Source organism: Muscardinus avellanarius (assembly GCF_963383645.1).
Source record: "Muscardinus avellanarius genome assembly, chromosome: 2".
Classification (NCBI taxonomy): Eukaryota; Metazoa; Chordata; class Mammalia; order Rodentia; family Gliridae; genus Muscardinus; species Muscardinus avellanarius.
In genome coordinates this window covers 187,310,885-187,327,293 of record NC_137787.1, presented here as the reverse complement: position 1 = coordinate 187,327,293, position 16,409 = coordinate 187,310,885, and the positions used below count along the sequence as shown (strand labels likewise).

Genomic DNA, 16,409 nt, shown 5'->3' with positions numbered 1-16,409 from the left:
CAGTTCTTTCCAGTTTCAACACGTATTGAACACAGGTTTTCCCAGTTCACATTTTATGTGTGGAATAATCAGAATTTTTAAAATCTGATGAGAAAGAAATCAATGAGAAAGGCTGCTCATAACTAAGCACATGATTAGTGAGATATTTGTATAAACATAACCCATCTTTCATTTTATTTTCTGTTTTATAGCATTATAAAGATAAATCCTCAAGAAAGTGATATGTTCTTTGATGTCACTGCTATTGTTGATCCTTTGACAAGAGATGCGCAGAAGATGGCACAGTTATTGACTGTAAGATAATATAAATTAGACTAAATATTTTTATTTTGAAACTTTTAAAATCTGTTTTCAAGTATTCATCATCTGCCCTTGTAGTAGATTGTTTCAGTCAGCATTCTGAATGCTGCACAGCTGACTGCACAACTTGGAGGAAGGAAGATTTCTGTGCTCACAGTTCTGGAGATTTCAGGGGTTCAGTCCATGTCAGGCCTGGTTACTTGGGTGGAGTTCAGGTCAGGGTAATGGGAAGCAGGAAGAGGGAATGAGCACATCCTGTGCTCACGTCCTGGAGGCCTGAAAGGGGAGCCTGCAAGGGGACTCACAGGTATAAGCAGTCTCTAAAACCACATCCCAGGGACCCACCCCCTCCAGCCACACCCACCACCTAGGTTACCACCAGATCATCCATTGTAATGGAGGACATGATAGGTCTTGGTTGAATCACATATCCTCACTGTCACTGATGAGATTTATAGCCCTTGTGATTTAATCATATCAGTTCTGACCATGAAGACATGAGCTCTTTCAGGAGAAATTCTGTATCCAACCATAACATAGATTATCAAATTTTCATGTAAAAAATAGGATGATAGAGATATGCATAGGGTGCTACACCAGTATTGAGGTAGACATTGCTGTCAACTGGATTTATCCCCCCAAAATTGATATTTCAGTGTAAGAAATATGTTTCAATAGATTTCATGCCTTAATCCCCAGTGTGACTTTAGAGATAGAAACTGTGAGAGATAAAGTTAAATGAGTGCATAAGAGAGGAATTCTAATCTTACTCTATTGATGGCCTTATGAAAAAAAGATCTTTTTTCTTTCCTTGAACACACAAAGAACTCATATGAGCACAGTGACGTGACAGCCACCTACAAACCAAGAAAAGAGCTCTCATCAGAAACCAAATCCACACAACCTCATGTTGAACTTCCTGGCCTTTGGAACTGTGACTGTTTTTATACCCCTTGGTTTATAGTATTTTGTTATGGCAAGCTTAGTAGACTAATACAGGTGTTTCCCCATTGCTGCAAAGAATGCCTTTTGAGAAAGTAGTGCTTAAGCATAAGTCAGTGTAGCTTAAGTCCAGTAAGTGCTGTCCTCTAACAGGTGGAGCTGGGGGAAGGGGTCATAGAGATTGCATTCAGTAAGTTTAGCTACTGTGACAAAGGCCAAAATAACAGTCCCTTCAACAAGATGAAGTTTTCTTTGTCTAACAGGCCAGCCGCAAGCTGCCCATGGCTGCTAAAGGTACCTCCCGAGTGTGAGGAGCTCAGTCACTGTCTAGCGTCCAGCTGTCCTGAAGCACCTTCTTCTAGTGTCTATAGTCACTGCTCACACTCCTAAAGTCTTCTCTGTATCACTGCCAGCAAGAAAAGGAGGACAGCGCACAGGCCCAAAGTTGGGCATTCTCCCATCTTTTTCACTGAAGAACGTAGGCATCTTATGTGCTTAGTGACAAGGGAGGCTAGAAACTGGCTACCAGCCATGCATAAAGCTGAAAACTCTTTGTCTAAGAAAGTACAGAGAAATAAATGTTAGGAGGCCGCTGTTGATCTCCAGAAGGGCACTGTGCAGTTTACCATTTTATTGAGAGAGTTCCAGTTAAAATGCAACTTTCAGCAGTTTAAATGTGAATAACTAGTTACATTAAAGGCCGTGTGTTTTTCTAATGATTATCAATTTCGACACACTATTTTAAATTGCTCGGTGTGCATGTGTATAAGATACTTTTCTAACAAATATTCTCAGAAGTGGAAACTCCTTCTAAAGTTGGATTTACTTTTAGAAATAGTCAAAAGTAATTAGTTACTAAACTTAATAAATACTGTAGGTGATCAAACTGTGTAATACTGATATTTATTCTATCAAAAGTTCAAATTGTAATTTTCTTCAGAAATTACTTTGCACTACTACTAAATCATATTATAAAAGGGATTGTAAATATCTGTTATACTTAACATAGTTTGGGAAAGATTTTGTTCTTCTATTTGTTCACTATTATAAATAGAACAAATGTAATCCCATGGATGATTTCCCCATTCTTTCTTTTAGTATTTGTATACTGTGAATTGTGTACTTCTTGAAATATACCATTCAGATTATTCTTTAGAAAACAGTAGTCATCTATCTGTACAGTTGGGAACTGGAATGATGCTTTTTAGTGTACGAATTCCCTAATCTTATGAAAAGTCAGTATCCGGAAAAAAACATTATCTACATTTAAAACTTTTTATGCAAAGATAAAATTTTGTAGTAAGAAATATGTAACTACACAGCCAGGCATGGTGGCGCACACTTGTAATCCCCGCACTTGGGAGGCGGAGACAGGAGGATCAGGCAGGTTTGAAGCCAGCCGCGCTGGCTTAAAAGACCCTGTTTCCAAATAAAAATATATTTTAAAAAATAGGTCTGGGAGTGTAGCATGGGGGTAGAAGGGCTTCCAGGAACCCCAGTACCACCACAGAAATATGTAACTACACAGATAAAATGTGAAATTAAACTGTAGCCTACCTTATTAATAATAACAGCATACTTTATTTCCAATCAACCTTTTTTTTTTTTGGTGGTGGTGGTACTGGGGTTCCTGGAAACCATTCTACCTCTGGGCTACACTCCCAGACCTATTTTTATACTTTTTTATTTGGAAACAGGGTCTCTTAAGCCAGCGCACATGGCTGGCTTCGAACCTGCGCGGTCCTCCTATCTTCACCTCCCAAGCGTGGGGATTACAAGCATGCGCCACCATGCCTGGCTCTAATCAACCTTCTTTATAAAGGAATTAATTAATTTGTTGGAAGAGATGCATAGTGTTTCACCTAATGTCAGAGAAAAACTTGTTCAGTGACCTCAATACTAGTAGATGTAAAGAGCTTTAGAGTGGGCATTAAAACATAAAGCTCTTACATTCTTAGCCTATTCTAATTCATTGTCAAACCTGTATCCTTATTGTTGCATATGTATGACTTTTGATTTTGTTTTACTTCTTCCTATACCTATCCTTTATTGTCTAATAACTTTCAAATATTCGGTATTTTTTGCTTTGTAGAGGTAGGACTATCAAAATTATTCTTCTACTTATTTATTCCATGGAAATAAAAAATATGTAAATTAGAGTATCTCATCTGTATGGAGCCAGGGACTTCCTACATCTCATAAAATGTAGAGTGAAATTCCAGAAGGACTGAAGTACCCTTGCCAGTGTTGGGAGGTGGGTGCTTTGTGTCTGCAGATCAGGGCTCCAGTAATTATTTCACTTGTTCTTTAATACTAAAGAAATGAGATGCCCTGAAAGAAAGTCATTGCAGATGAACGGTACAGCTTAACCCTGGGCACGGAATCAGTTGTTCAGATCTTAATTTGTTATGACCTTGGACAAACTCTTCAGTCTCTGTGCCTCAGCTAAAAAAGAGGATTGTGTGGAGGGTCACTGAGGATAAAACAAGATATTGAGATAAAGTATAATGCAGTGTGTGACACAGAATACATACTCAGTAAATATTAGCTCTTACTAAAATCAAATATGGACATTTTTCAATAGGTCCTTGGCAAGATTCTAAACACGAAGATGAAGCTGTTCATGAACTGCAGGGGTAAGCTTTCAGAAACCCCATTAGAGAGGTGAGTCGGACACACATCAGTTGATTTTGAAGGATTCACACATACTAGGAAGAGAAAAGGGGCCTTGCTTATTGTACGTGTTCTATTGTTTTTCCTTCATTGGCTGCTTCACTGAAGTAGAAAGTCAGTTGGTTACTCCTAACTGGTATAAGATTAATACAAAAAAGTAACCTAACTCAGGAAATACATCTAATCTTATTGCAAAATACTTATGGATCTATATCTATAGGGATTTTTAGAAATATGATCTAAGAATACCTGTCTTGAAATACTTTAGTGGAGCTGGGCATGGTGGCGCACACTAGGAATCTCAGTACCTGTAAGGCTGAGACAGGAGGATTGCAGGTTCAAGGACAGCCTCAGCTACTTAGTGAGATCTGTTTCAAAATAAAGAATAGGAGGTAGAATGACCCTGCCTTCCATCCCCAATACCGCAAAAAAAAGAAAGAAGTATTTCAGTGGCAAAAATGAATTTTTTTGTTTAGCTATACTTTTAATATTACTCAGAGGTGAATTTCAAAATGATCTCTATTGAGCTGGGTGTGGTGGCGCACACTTGTAATTCCAACATTTGAGAGGCTGAGACAGGAGGATCATGGTTCACAGACAGCTTCAGCTACTTAGTAAGGCTCTCTGCAACATAGTGAGACCGTGTTTCAGTATAAAGAATGAAAAATAGGGCTGGGGATGTAGCTCAGAGGTCAAATACCACTGGATTCCATCCCCAGTACTGTAAAAAAAACACCAAAAAAATCTCTATTATATTTACTGTTAGATAAAAGTAATTAGAATAATTTGCCAATCATACAGAAAATATCATTACTCACAAATATTCCTTAAGATTTTTTTATGGAGGGTTTGGGGATGGAACCCAGGGCCATTTGACCTCCGAGCTACACCCCTGCCCTATTTTTCATTCTTTATTTTAAAGCCAGGCCTCACTGAGTTGCAGAAGGCCTCACTAAGTAGCTGAGGCTGTCCGCGAACCGCCATCCTCCGGTCTCAGCCTCCCAAATACTGAGATGACAAGCGTGCGCCACCACGCCTGGTTAAGATTTTTCTATTAAAATAGTACTGTCTTTCAAAGGAGACGAAATTATATCCTCCTCTTTTTTCTGAATCAGAATCACTATCATTGTGAGCCACTCTTACTGGTAGGAATAATCAATATCCTTCATGTGTCATTGCAAGGATAAAAAAAATATGCACAGTTGAACTTGTGTAATTTGGGTGTGTGTGTGTGTGTGTGTGTGTGTGTGTGTGTGTGTGTGTTACTAGGGGGTGAAACCCAGGGGCTTTCTATCTCCAGGACATACTCCAGCCCTATTTTTTTTTTTTTTTTTGGTGCTACTGGGGTTCCTGGAAGCCCTTCTTCCTCCGGGCTACACTCCCAGACCTATTTTATATTTTTGAAACAGGGTCTCTTACGCCAGCGCGGCTGGCTTCGAACCTGCGCGATCCTCCTGTCTCCGCCTCCCAAGTGCGGGGATTACAAGCGTGCGCCACCACGCCCGGCATCCAGCCCTATTTTGGAAACAGGGTCTCGCTAAGTTGCTAAGAACCTATGCGATACTCCTGTCTCAGCCTCCCAAGCACGGGGATTACAAGCATGTGCCACCATGCTCAGCTTGACTTGTCTAAGTTTGTAAAATTTACTAATGTAGTTTTCTCTATATCAATTTACTGTGTAACTTCAAACAAAAAATATGTATAAACAGAAAACATAATTCACTTAATTCCTTGTTTACTTTTCAAATTGTATTTGTTACCATCCATATGTACTTGTCTTGAACATACATTTTAAACATGGTATTTTAATACTTGTAGAGCAATAAAATGGAAAATGTAGATTTAAATGAAAGTTTAGGGTTCATTCAGTGCCCCTTGAAACTTATTCTAATAGCTTGCCAATTTTCATTTATTACTTATCAGTTTTCATTTATTACTTTAAATTATGTCATGTGTTTTTCTAAATAACAATAAAAGCTTTAAGCTTTTTAAAACATTAATTGAAAGGTCTTTTAGCTCCATGAGTACACATTTTTGTTCATAGAAATAGGAACTCTCTTCAGAGTATCTCTGTAAAACTTTCTAATATATATTAAAGAATAAGGATATTGAATAAATGAGCAAGCATAATGTGTTAGTAGGAAAAGAACTTCTATAAGTGAAATAATTCCTAAAATACTAGGAAGACAGCATGCATTGAAGATATCTTTTTTTTTTTTTTTTGGTGCTGGTGATGGAACCCAGTGACATTGCTTCTCATGAACAAAACGTACCAAAAGTGACAGAACGTCTCTCCTGCAGTTAGATTATGAAGAGAGTGACTTGGGCCTTGCTGGCCTTCTCTCTGCTCTTGCCTGTGCTCTTCTCTCTGTAGTCCTGGGGACTGATGGGCCTTGTAGTGGCCCCCTTGCCCTCCTCCTTGAACCTGGAGCTGCAGGTCAGCTGACACTTGGATTGCAGGCTCCAGATAGTGACAGTCACTCTGGTGAGACATGAAGATAAAGTAGGGCAAAACTGCAGGTGTATCTGGAAGCACTATTAGGTAGCTACACATTTCATTCTATTCTGATTGTTTTGATTCGGTTTTTAAAATTGTACCACACTTTCATTTTGAATTTTACCTTTTTCTGTATTACTTCTCACATAATTAATAATGGTCAGAGTTAATAAAATACCCCAAACTGGGCGTGGTGGCTCACGCTTGTAATCCCTGCACTTGGGAGGCGGAGACAGGAGGATCACGCAGGTTCGAAGCCAGCCGTGCTGGCTTAGGAGACCCTGTTTACAAATAAAAAATATAAAAAAATAGGTGTCTGGGAGTGTAGCTCCGAGGTAGAAGGGTTTTCAGGAACCCCAGTACCACAAATAAATAAATAAATAAATAAATAAATAAATAAATAAATAAATAAATAAATAAATAAATAATAAATAAATACATACTCCAAAACTCTCAAATGTGGGAAGGCTCAGTGAGTAAATACACATCATAAACCATCAGAACTTTTATATAAGTCAAGGGTAGCTGAATAATGCTCATAGTCTTTGTCCCATTATGATGTATGAATACAATCCACCAATAAAAAATAAACTTATCAATAGACTGATAAAAAAAGAAATAATAAGATTATATTTAACATAGTCTTATAATAGTAATGCCAAGAAAATTGTCCAGTATTTATAAGCATTAACTTTTCTGCAGTACAGGGGATTAAAACCCTTTCTTTTTAATACTTTGTGATCTTTATTAAGCCATTTTTTATTTTAAAATATTATAGAAGAAAGTGTTTCATTGTTGGTCACAATGATCTTATGTTTTATTAACAGCTTTTACCGTTTTGTCCTGGAACCAGAACTGACACTGGGGGCTAATGATAGTCCTCTAGGGCCAGTGGCGAGATTCCTGGAGGTGCCAGAATCACCACTTCTGACACTCAACATGATCACTCCGGAAGGCTGGCTGGTGGAGACGGTGCATAGCAACTGCGACCTTGACAACATTCACTTGAAGGATGTAAGTTGTGTGAGTCACAGGAAGGGAGGGAATCTGATAGGTTCTTACTTGGCTGCCACAGTTGTCGCAGTCGAATGATCCTACCACAGGCACTCACTAGAATGCTCTTTGTGATTCTAGGTCTTTTTTTAAGTTTTCCTAACTTCTGAATCATCCTCTAGTTTTCCAGGTTCCTAGGTGCCTTCTTTCTTGTTACCTCATAGCACTAGTTCACAGAGTGCTCTAGGGTGAGCAGTGTAGAGAACATGGGGAGGAACGCTCGGCATCAAAAGGTTGCCAGTGATTATCTGTTTTGCCCTTTGAAGTCTAATTTTTTTTTAATTTTATTTTATTGGTGCACTGTATTCATACATCATAGTGGGATACAAACTTTTGTAGACATACATGCACACATCGCCCAGTCAGCCCCCACCCGATCACCACCCCATTCTCTCCCCATCCCTCCTTCCCATGCTTGGCTTAGTGGTTGACATCTAGTATTATAGCAATTTATCCAAAATTAAAAATGATAATCTCACATAACAGTTTCATTTGTCTGATACCAAGCGTTTGATGATTTAAAGATAGCATTTCAATATTTCTTTTTGCTTTCTTTCTTACTAGAGCATATTTTTTTCTGTTTTCTTAGGTGAAACTATCATATATTTATATATTTATTTTTCAGAAAAAAATCTATCCTAATATGGAATATGAATTCTAGATACCCAAAACGATCTTGAAAAAGAACAAAGCTAGCAGATATATATTTTCTGATTTCAAACCATATAAAGCTACAATAATTGAAACAGTGTAGTACTGTTCTAAAGGCAGATATATAGACCATTGGAGTTAAATACAAGCCTAGAGCTAAATTCTTCCCTATATTGTCAAGTTATTTTTGACAAGGTTTCCACGAACATTTGGTGGTGGAAATAATAATCTTTTAACTAAATATTGTTGAAAAATAATAATTACATGGAAAAGAATAAAATTGGACCTTTACCTAATCCCATATACAAGTATTAACTCAAACTAGATAAAAGACCTAAATATAAATCTTAAGACTATAAACTTTTAGGAGAAAATCTGGGTCATAAAACCTCACAACATTGAAATTGGCAGTGATTTCTTGGTTATGATTTCAATGGCACAGGCAACAGAAGAATATACAAACTCCCTAAAAAATAAAAGAAAATATTGTATATCCAAAGACAATGTAAACAGAGTTAAAAGTTACTAATAGAATTGGATAAAATATTTCCAAATGCTATATCTGAAGGTATATTAATATTCCAACTAGAAATCCTAAAAATTAACAACAATAAAGGCAAACAATACAACTTAGAGATAGGTAAAAGACTAACATAAATAATGAATCTCCACAGATAACCAATCTTAGTTGTCTGTTGGATGGAAACTCTTGTTTCTCTGGTTCTGGTGAGTGTTACCTATTTCTTCTTTGTAGTTAATCTCTTTGAGTATTTTCTCTAGCGCTGGTTTTGAAGACATAAATTCCTTCAGTTTCTGTTTGTCATGGAAGCTTCTTATTTCTCCATCTAATTTGATAGAAAGTTTTGCTGGATAGGAAATTTTTGGCTGGAAGTTGTTTTTTTTCAGAGTTTGGAATATGTTACTCCAAGCCCTTCTGGCTCTCATGACTTGGTTTGGGAAGTCTGGAGTGATTCTAATTGGTTTGCCTCTGAATGTCACTTGGCCCTTTGTTTTTGTTGCCTTTAAGATTCTCTGCTTGGCTTCCACATTGGTCATTTTGACAATTATATGGTGTGGGGATCCTCTTCTCCGATCCTGTCTAAAGGGAGTTCTATAAGTTTCCTGGATCTGTGTATCAACCTCTTGCTCTATATTTGGAAAATTTTCTGCTATTACTTCCTTGAAGAGATTGTTGATCCCTTTGGTATCACTTTCTTTTCCCTCCTCTATTCCAATTATTCTTAGGTTAGCTCTCTTAAGATGGGCCCATATTTCTTCAATGTCAGATTCCTGCTGTTGGATATTTTTTTCTAGATTAGAAACTATGCATTCATTTTTGGATTGCTCATCTTCTAAGAGCGAGATTCTGTTCCCCATGTGGTCTAATCGGTTGTTTGTGCTTTGAATTGAGGCCTTTACTTCATTAATTGCATCCTTTATCTCTTTTTGGCTCTCTCTGAGTTCTTTTCGAAGCACCTCTATTATTTCTACAGTTATTTTCCTGATTTGATCTTCTAGAAATCTCTGATTTTCTGTTTTATCAGGTTCTGATGTTGTGGGGTTGTGCACATTCATTACTCCAGTGTTATTCCTCTTTCCCATGATTTCGGAGGTTTGTGCCTTCTCTGGGTTCTTCCCTTGGGTCACTATGGCTTCACTTAAGGTGCTCTGGATCTCGAGTCTGTATTATCTCAGACCCCACTACTCCTTTACTGGGTTGTATCACAGAGTCTCCGACCCAGGGGGTCGATAGAGGCTGCTTTAAACTATGGGGGGTGCCAGGTTGCACGTTCTCCTATGGTGTGATATCTCTGCCACCACCACTCCCTCACTGGGTCAAGTCCCAGGAGGCCCAATACTGCGATTTCTCCTCTGTGGCCCGCAATTTGACTCACTGTTCTTGAGTACGCAGATGTAGCTGTACTGGACTCGGTGAATTCACTGCTGCTGCCGCCGCTGGTGGCAATATGGCGCCTCTTTGAAGTCTAATTTTAACTCCAAGAAGAACTCTCATTCTGACCGGGCGTGGTGGCGCACGCTTGTAAGCCCAGCATTTGGGAAGCTGAGACTGGAGGATCACGGTTCGCAGACAGCCTCAGCTGCTTAGGCCCTTTGCAACTCAGTGAGACCCAGTTTCAAAATAAAGAATAAAAAATAGGGCTGGGGGTATAGCTCGGAGGTAGAATGCCCCTGGGTTCCATCCCTAGTACCACACACACAAAAAAAATTCTAAACTTTTTTTTAAATAAGAGTACAAAGCAGGAAGCCAAATATGATATAGTAGTATAGTATTGCCCACCAAAATAATTGGCTAATATTAAAATATGTGTGTTATGAAGATTACTAATACAAAGAACAAATATGTTCCCTCCACAGGTTGAGAAAAGTGTTACAGCAGAGTACGAACTGGAGTATCTTCTCCTGGAAGGACACTGCTTTGACAGGGTCACAGAGCAGCCTCCTCGGGGCCTACAGTTCACACTGGGCACAAAAAACAAGCCCGTCATGGTGGACACCATCGTGATGGCCAATCTCGTAAGTGTTCCAAGTGTTTCCCTGATGAGACTTAACTGAATGGTTTGGTGAAATTGTCTTGGTTTTTCTTATAGTAACATGAAATAATTTTTATTGCTGAACAGTGCACAGAAAACAAAACTTAATCCTTGAATAAGATAATTAACTTAAAGATGAGAAGAACTATACCTTGAGAATATGCTGCTTTTACGGTATATTGTAAAGTCTCCTTCCTTGGAATTCACTTGTTGAATTTCCTCTTTCCACATTTGCAGCATTTTGATTTTTGTTTGTATTTGTGTGGTGCTAGGGATTGAACCACGGGCCTTGTACAGGTTGGGCACTCCACCACTGAGCTGCATATCCCGCTCTCCTCTTTCCACACTTAGTAAACGCTTCCTTAGATAATTCATGTATATTGTTTGTGAACATTGGGTGTTCTTAGTCATGGAACTCAAGGACTTTTAAATTTTTCTTCTCATTTTATAAGGGCTATTTTCAATTAAAAGCAAACCCAGGTGCTTGGATACTAAGATTACGTGAAGGAAAATCTGAAGATATTTATCAAATAGTTGGGTGAGTTATATGAGCCACTTTAAAATTTTTATATATGATTAAGAGTTTACTGTGATAAAAACAAAAGCATAGCAGTTAAAAGTTTTAATAAAATTGGGTTATGTCTAGTTGTCAGAAAGATGGCAAAATGAGATTTTTCCAACACTTACCCATCCCATAGAATTTGAACAATTATTTATGTACAAAAAAGAAGAAGGAAGTTAGTAAGATAATATGGCAGCGCCTCAGTGCGGCAAAAAAAACCAAGAAAAGCGCATGGAGGAGGGTAGGGAGGACGGTCCTGCATCACCTGCAGCATGCTCCCCAGCTCCTGGAGTGCGAGGCTATCCATTGTCACCTTATTTTCTGCTAGCAATGTCATTGTGCCCCAATAGAAGTATTTTGGCATCTTTTTAAACTTGTGTCCCCATTTTATCTTTAGTTCTTCACCATCATAAAACTGTTAAATATAGACTTTACAAGATTCACTTTTGTCACACTTTTGTGTATATCTCTTTTTGCATTTATTTTTTGGCTGGATGCTTAGTTCATTTTTTGCTACTATAACAGAATACCTGCGATTGGGCAATTTATAGTGAACAGAAGTTTATTGGTTCACAATTCTGTGTGTGTGTGTGTGTGTGTGTGTGTGTGTGTGTGTGTGTGTGTGTTACTGGGGATTAAACCTAGGGGCATTCTACCTCTGAGCTACACCCCCAGCCTATCTTGATCCTTTTATTTTTAAGACAGTGTCTCACTAAATTGCAGAGGGCCTCACTAAATAGCTGAGGCTGGCCGCGAACCTGTGATCCTCCTATCTCAGTCTTCCAAGTCCCGGGATTACAAACATGCACTACTATGCCCAGCTATTGGTTCACAATTCTGAGGGCCAAAAATCCACAAAGGCCTTCTACTGTGTCATCCCATGACAGAGGCACAAGGCGGCAGGGCTAGAGAGCTGGAGCGGGGGGGAAATTGCCCAGTTCCATTGGCATCAACTCCACCCATGAGAGTGGAGCTCTTGTGGCCTAATCAGTTCCTAAGGGTCTTACCTTTCAATAATCCATCACAGTGGTCATTAGATTTCACATGAGTTTGGAGGAACAAGCACTCAAACCATAGCAGGTAAGACTCCCCATATCAGAGGATTTAGCCAAAAGGAACTAGATGATTTTATGTTGTGTTAAGAAGGGTTGAAGGAGTAAGCGCTCCAGGAAGGATGGCTCCTAGTACCCAGAAAGCTAATGATTGCACCCTGGAGCACTGATATAGAAAGTCTCATAGCTCCTTGACTGTGCCCCAGAAGAAATGAGCCAAGCGTTAACAAATACAAATGTCTCTGTTTAGCAGAAGCCAATTATCAACCAGAACCATAGCTGCGAAAGAGGCTAGGAACAACAATCAAGAGTGCTCAGTTTTCTGACCCCTGCAGTATAAGGCAGACACCTACCTTATCAGAACATAAACGGTATTCCTGCAGAAATATTAGATGTATCATTGCCACCACCCATCACCTGGTGGAGTGAGAGGCATGAGACTAAATTGTCTTCCCAAATGCAGCTACTGTTTCTTCTCCTTTGACAAAATTCAGTTATAGCCGGACGTGGTGGTACACGCTTGTAATCCCAGCATTTGGGAGGCTGAGCCTCTGTTACTTAGTGAGGCCCTCTGCAACTTAGTGAGACCATGTTTCAAAATAAAAAATAAAAAAAATAGAGCAGGGGGTGTGGCTTGGAGGTTGAACACCCCTGGGTTTCATCCCCAGACCCGACCAAAAAAATTTTTTTTTCAGTTTTCACATAATTTTTACAATAGAATTTTTCAGTACTTAGAACAGTATTTAAAAAAAAGATTAGCCAGGTGTTGTCATGCAAACTTGTTATCCCAGGACTTGGGATGCTGAGATGGGAGGATCTCGGATTTGTGGCCAGCCTCAGCTACTTAGTGAGGCCTTCTGCAACCTAATGAGACCGTTTCACAATAAAGAATAAAAGCAGGACATGGTGGTGCACTCTTGTAATCCCAGTACTTGAGAGGCTGAGACTGGAGGATCACAACTTAGTGAGCCTTTATTTTAAAATAAAGAATAAAGCTGGGCGTGATGGTGCACGCTTGTAATCCCCGCACTTGGGAGGTGGAGACAGGAGGATCGCGCTGATTCGATGCCAGCCTCCCTGGCTTAAGAGACCCTGTTTGCAAATTTAAAAATATATATATAATAGGTCTGGGAGTGTAGCCCAGAGGTAGAAGGGTTTCCAGGAACCCCAGTACCACCAAATAAGGAAAGAGAAAGGAAGGAAGGAAGGAAGGAAGGAAGGAAGGAAGGAAGGAAGGATAAAATGAGGCTGGAGGTGTATTTTGGAGGTAGAATGCCTCTGGGTTCAATCAGAAAGAGAAAAAGAAAGAAGAAAGAAAGAAAGAAAAGAAAGAAAGAAAGAAAGAAAGAAAGAAAGAAAGAAAGAAAGAAAGAGGGGAGGGGGAGAGGAGGGGAGAAGGCAGGCAGAGAGGGAGGGAAGAAGAAAGAGAAAGACAGACAGACAGACAGAAGAAAAGAAAAGATGGCTGGGAATATAGCCCAGAGGTAATGCCCCTGGGTTCAATCTCCAGTACCAGAAATAAATAAATAATGATCGAGTGCCGCATTATATTGGGTTTGTTTGAGCAATTTTTAAAAAAGAAAGATGAACTGCAGTGTATGTAATATGAATGGGAAACCTTAAAGTGATACAAATGGACATCACAGACTCATTTTCAGTCTTATGAGTTTAATTCCCTTCAAATTTTGGCATTTCAAAATATTTAATGGATTTTGAAAAGTGTTTGATAATGCAAAATGACTTTGATATATATCTTTTAAGTCAAGAAAATGTTTTATATTTTGTCATTGCAACATACCAGAAATGTAAAAGGTGTATTATCATAGCTATGATATACAACAGAAAGGATAAGTGATCATTTAAGCTTTGAGTGATACTGAATTTAATGAGCTGCTTCACACTTGTCATCCCAGCATTTGGGAGGCTGAGACTGGAGGATCGCGGTTCACGGACAGCCTCAGCTACTTAGTGAGGCCCTCCGCAGCTCAGTGAGACCCTGTCTCTAAAGAATGAATTTCATGAGCTAATTTTGTTCAATTTTATAATAAATTTTCTTGGATTTTTAAATATAGTTATCTAATTAATATAAATAGCAAATGTGAACTATATATAAGTACTTACCTTTATTGCAAAGTAAATTGCTACTTACATTATAATTGTCTACTTTTGAATTAAGTATGTTTATCTGATTTTAGACATAAAGGAACTGACTCTCGGCCAAACATAGGAGATGTCACTGTTGTATTGGACAGCTTCAAGAGCAAGATACTAGAAGTAAAGGTTTGTGACGCTGAAGCTTTTTATAGCCTGTATTCTTTCTTTATGTGTGTGTGGTTCAGGTGATTGAACCCAGGGACATTCTACCCTAAAGCTCTACCCCCAGCCCTTTCTATTTTTGTTTTGAAACAGGGTCTGGCTAGGTTGCTGAGAGTCTCACTACATTGCTAAGGCTGTCCTTAAACCTGCAATTCTCCTATCTCAGCCTCGCAAGTACTGGGATTACAGGCTTTGTGTCACCACACTTGGCTTCAGTGTAGGTTTCCTGGGGACAAGCTTTGGCAGGAAGGGTAGAAAAAGAAAAGGAAAACAAATTCCAAGAAAAAAGACTTCTGTAGTGTAGTAAAGAAAGGAGAATCTGAACCAGCAAGAGTCTCCTGTGAGTGGCACGGTGCCATCTCACCGTGACTCTGCAGGAGAAGTAAGAGCTTGGCAGCCTTTCAGCCCCTTCGCCTACTTTCAAATTTGAGTCACCATAAGAAAATGCAAAAGATACAATATGCTTACTAATAGATGTACTTGTTACCTGCATTTACAAATTCTAAAGTAAAGGGTTAACTAATGTAAAAGAAAGGTGGAGGGAAAGAGTAGAGATGATAATATTTTTATAAACAGTATGCAAGAGAAACTTTCAGTTGTTGGAATAAAAGATAAATATTAAAATTACAAAAAATACTCAGTAAAAAAACAGAAAATAAATTACTACCAAAACTTCCAAAGGGGGGAAAGAGACTGATTTAAGTAAGCCAACTCATCTGTCATCACCCAGAGTGAGTAATGTCTCCATCTACAAACCCAGAAATAACCAGTAGATAATGTCTAACGCTGATAAATTAGCAAAGCCAGGTGTAAGCACATTATTTAGCAGTATGGAAGCAATTGCCAGAAACAAACAGTAACACCTAAAAACAGAAGCTGACTGACAGGTGGTTATTACATTGTGCTAGGACTTTGCCTGGTTTTGTTTCCTGCAGTGATCTGTCTTAGATTTTCAAGATTATATTGCTTAATATGTTTCACTTCCTAACATTTAAAGCTGACAAATTCGCTAGGCGTGGTCACTTGTAATCCCCGCGCTTGGGAGGCTGAGACAGGAGAATCACACAGGTTCGAAGCCATCCTCGGCTACTTAGTGAGGCTCTCAGCAACTTAGTGAGCCCCTGTTTCTAATAAAATATAAAAATAGGTCTGGGAGTATAGCCTGGAGGTAGAAAGCCCCTGGGTTCCATCCCCAGAACCACAATAAATAAATTAATTAATTAAATAATTAATTAAAAATTGACAAATTCTGATTTTTTTTTTTACCATGCTCTCTAGGTCCAAAAAAAAGCAGACAAAATTAAGGAAGATGTTCTTAGTGATAGATATGAAAGAAAAGGCATGTGGGAGTCCATTAAAAGGTAAGCTGACGAGTGTTCACACAACTGTACTGACTCAGTCTACTATGAGGAAACCCTGAGGATGATACAGATCTGAAGCACAGATCCTCGCCTCTAGGAAGGGTAGGATAGCACATGAGTGTTAATTATACAAGATAGGAAACTGGATCAGTAAGACTGAAAATACAGTGCTATCCAAACAACAGGAGAAAAGGATATATCCAATCAGAAGGAACCTTAGGAAAGACTTCTTGGAGGAGTGTTTGACTAAGATCTATTCTAAAGGAAAAGCAGGACTCAAAAGTCAGAGACACAGGCTGGGCGTGGTGGTCCACACTGTAATCCCCGCGCTTGAGAGGCGGAGACAGGAGGATCGCACAGGTTCCAAGCCAGTCGCTGTGGCCTAAGAGACCCTGTTTCCAAAAAAAAGTATAAAATAGGTTGGGGAGTGTATCCCGGAAGTAGAAGGGC

At 38.9% G+C, this 16,409-nt stretch overlaps 1 protein-coding gene across 1 annotated transcript in view; it reads left to right on the top strand.

Annotated features, from left to right (window-relative positions):
• Positions 1–16,409, top strand: part of UGGT2 (UDP-glucose glycoprotein glucosyltransferase 2) — a gene marked incomplete at both ends in the record, with an annotated part of 131,674 nt that overhangs the window by 88,324 nt on the left and 26,941 nt on the right. Inside the window, 7 exons of the mRNA XM_080689494.1 lie at positions 192–294; positions 3,827–3,906; positions 7,240–7,426; positions 10,493–10,651; positions 11,121–11,206; positions 14,478–14,562; positions 15,877–15,959. Of these exons, the coding sequence (XP_080545620.1) occupies positions 192–294; positions 3,827–3,906; positions 7,240–7,426; positions 10,493–10,651; positions 11,121–11,206; positions 14,478–14,562; positions 15,877–15,959 (783 nt within the window). The remainder of the gene's footprint in view (positions 1–191; positions 295–3,826; positions 3,907–7,239; positions 7,427–10,492; positions 10,652–11,120; positions 11,207–14,477; positions 14,563–15,876; positions 15,960–16,409) is intronic.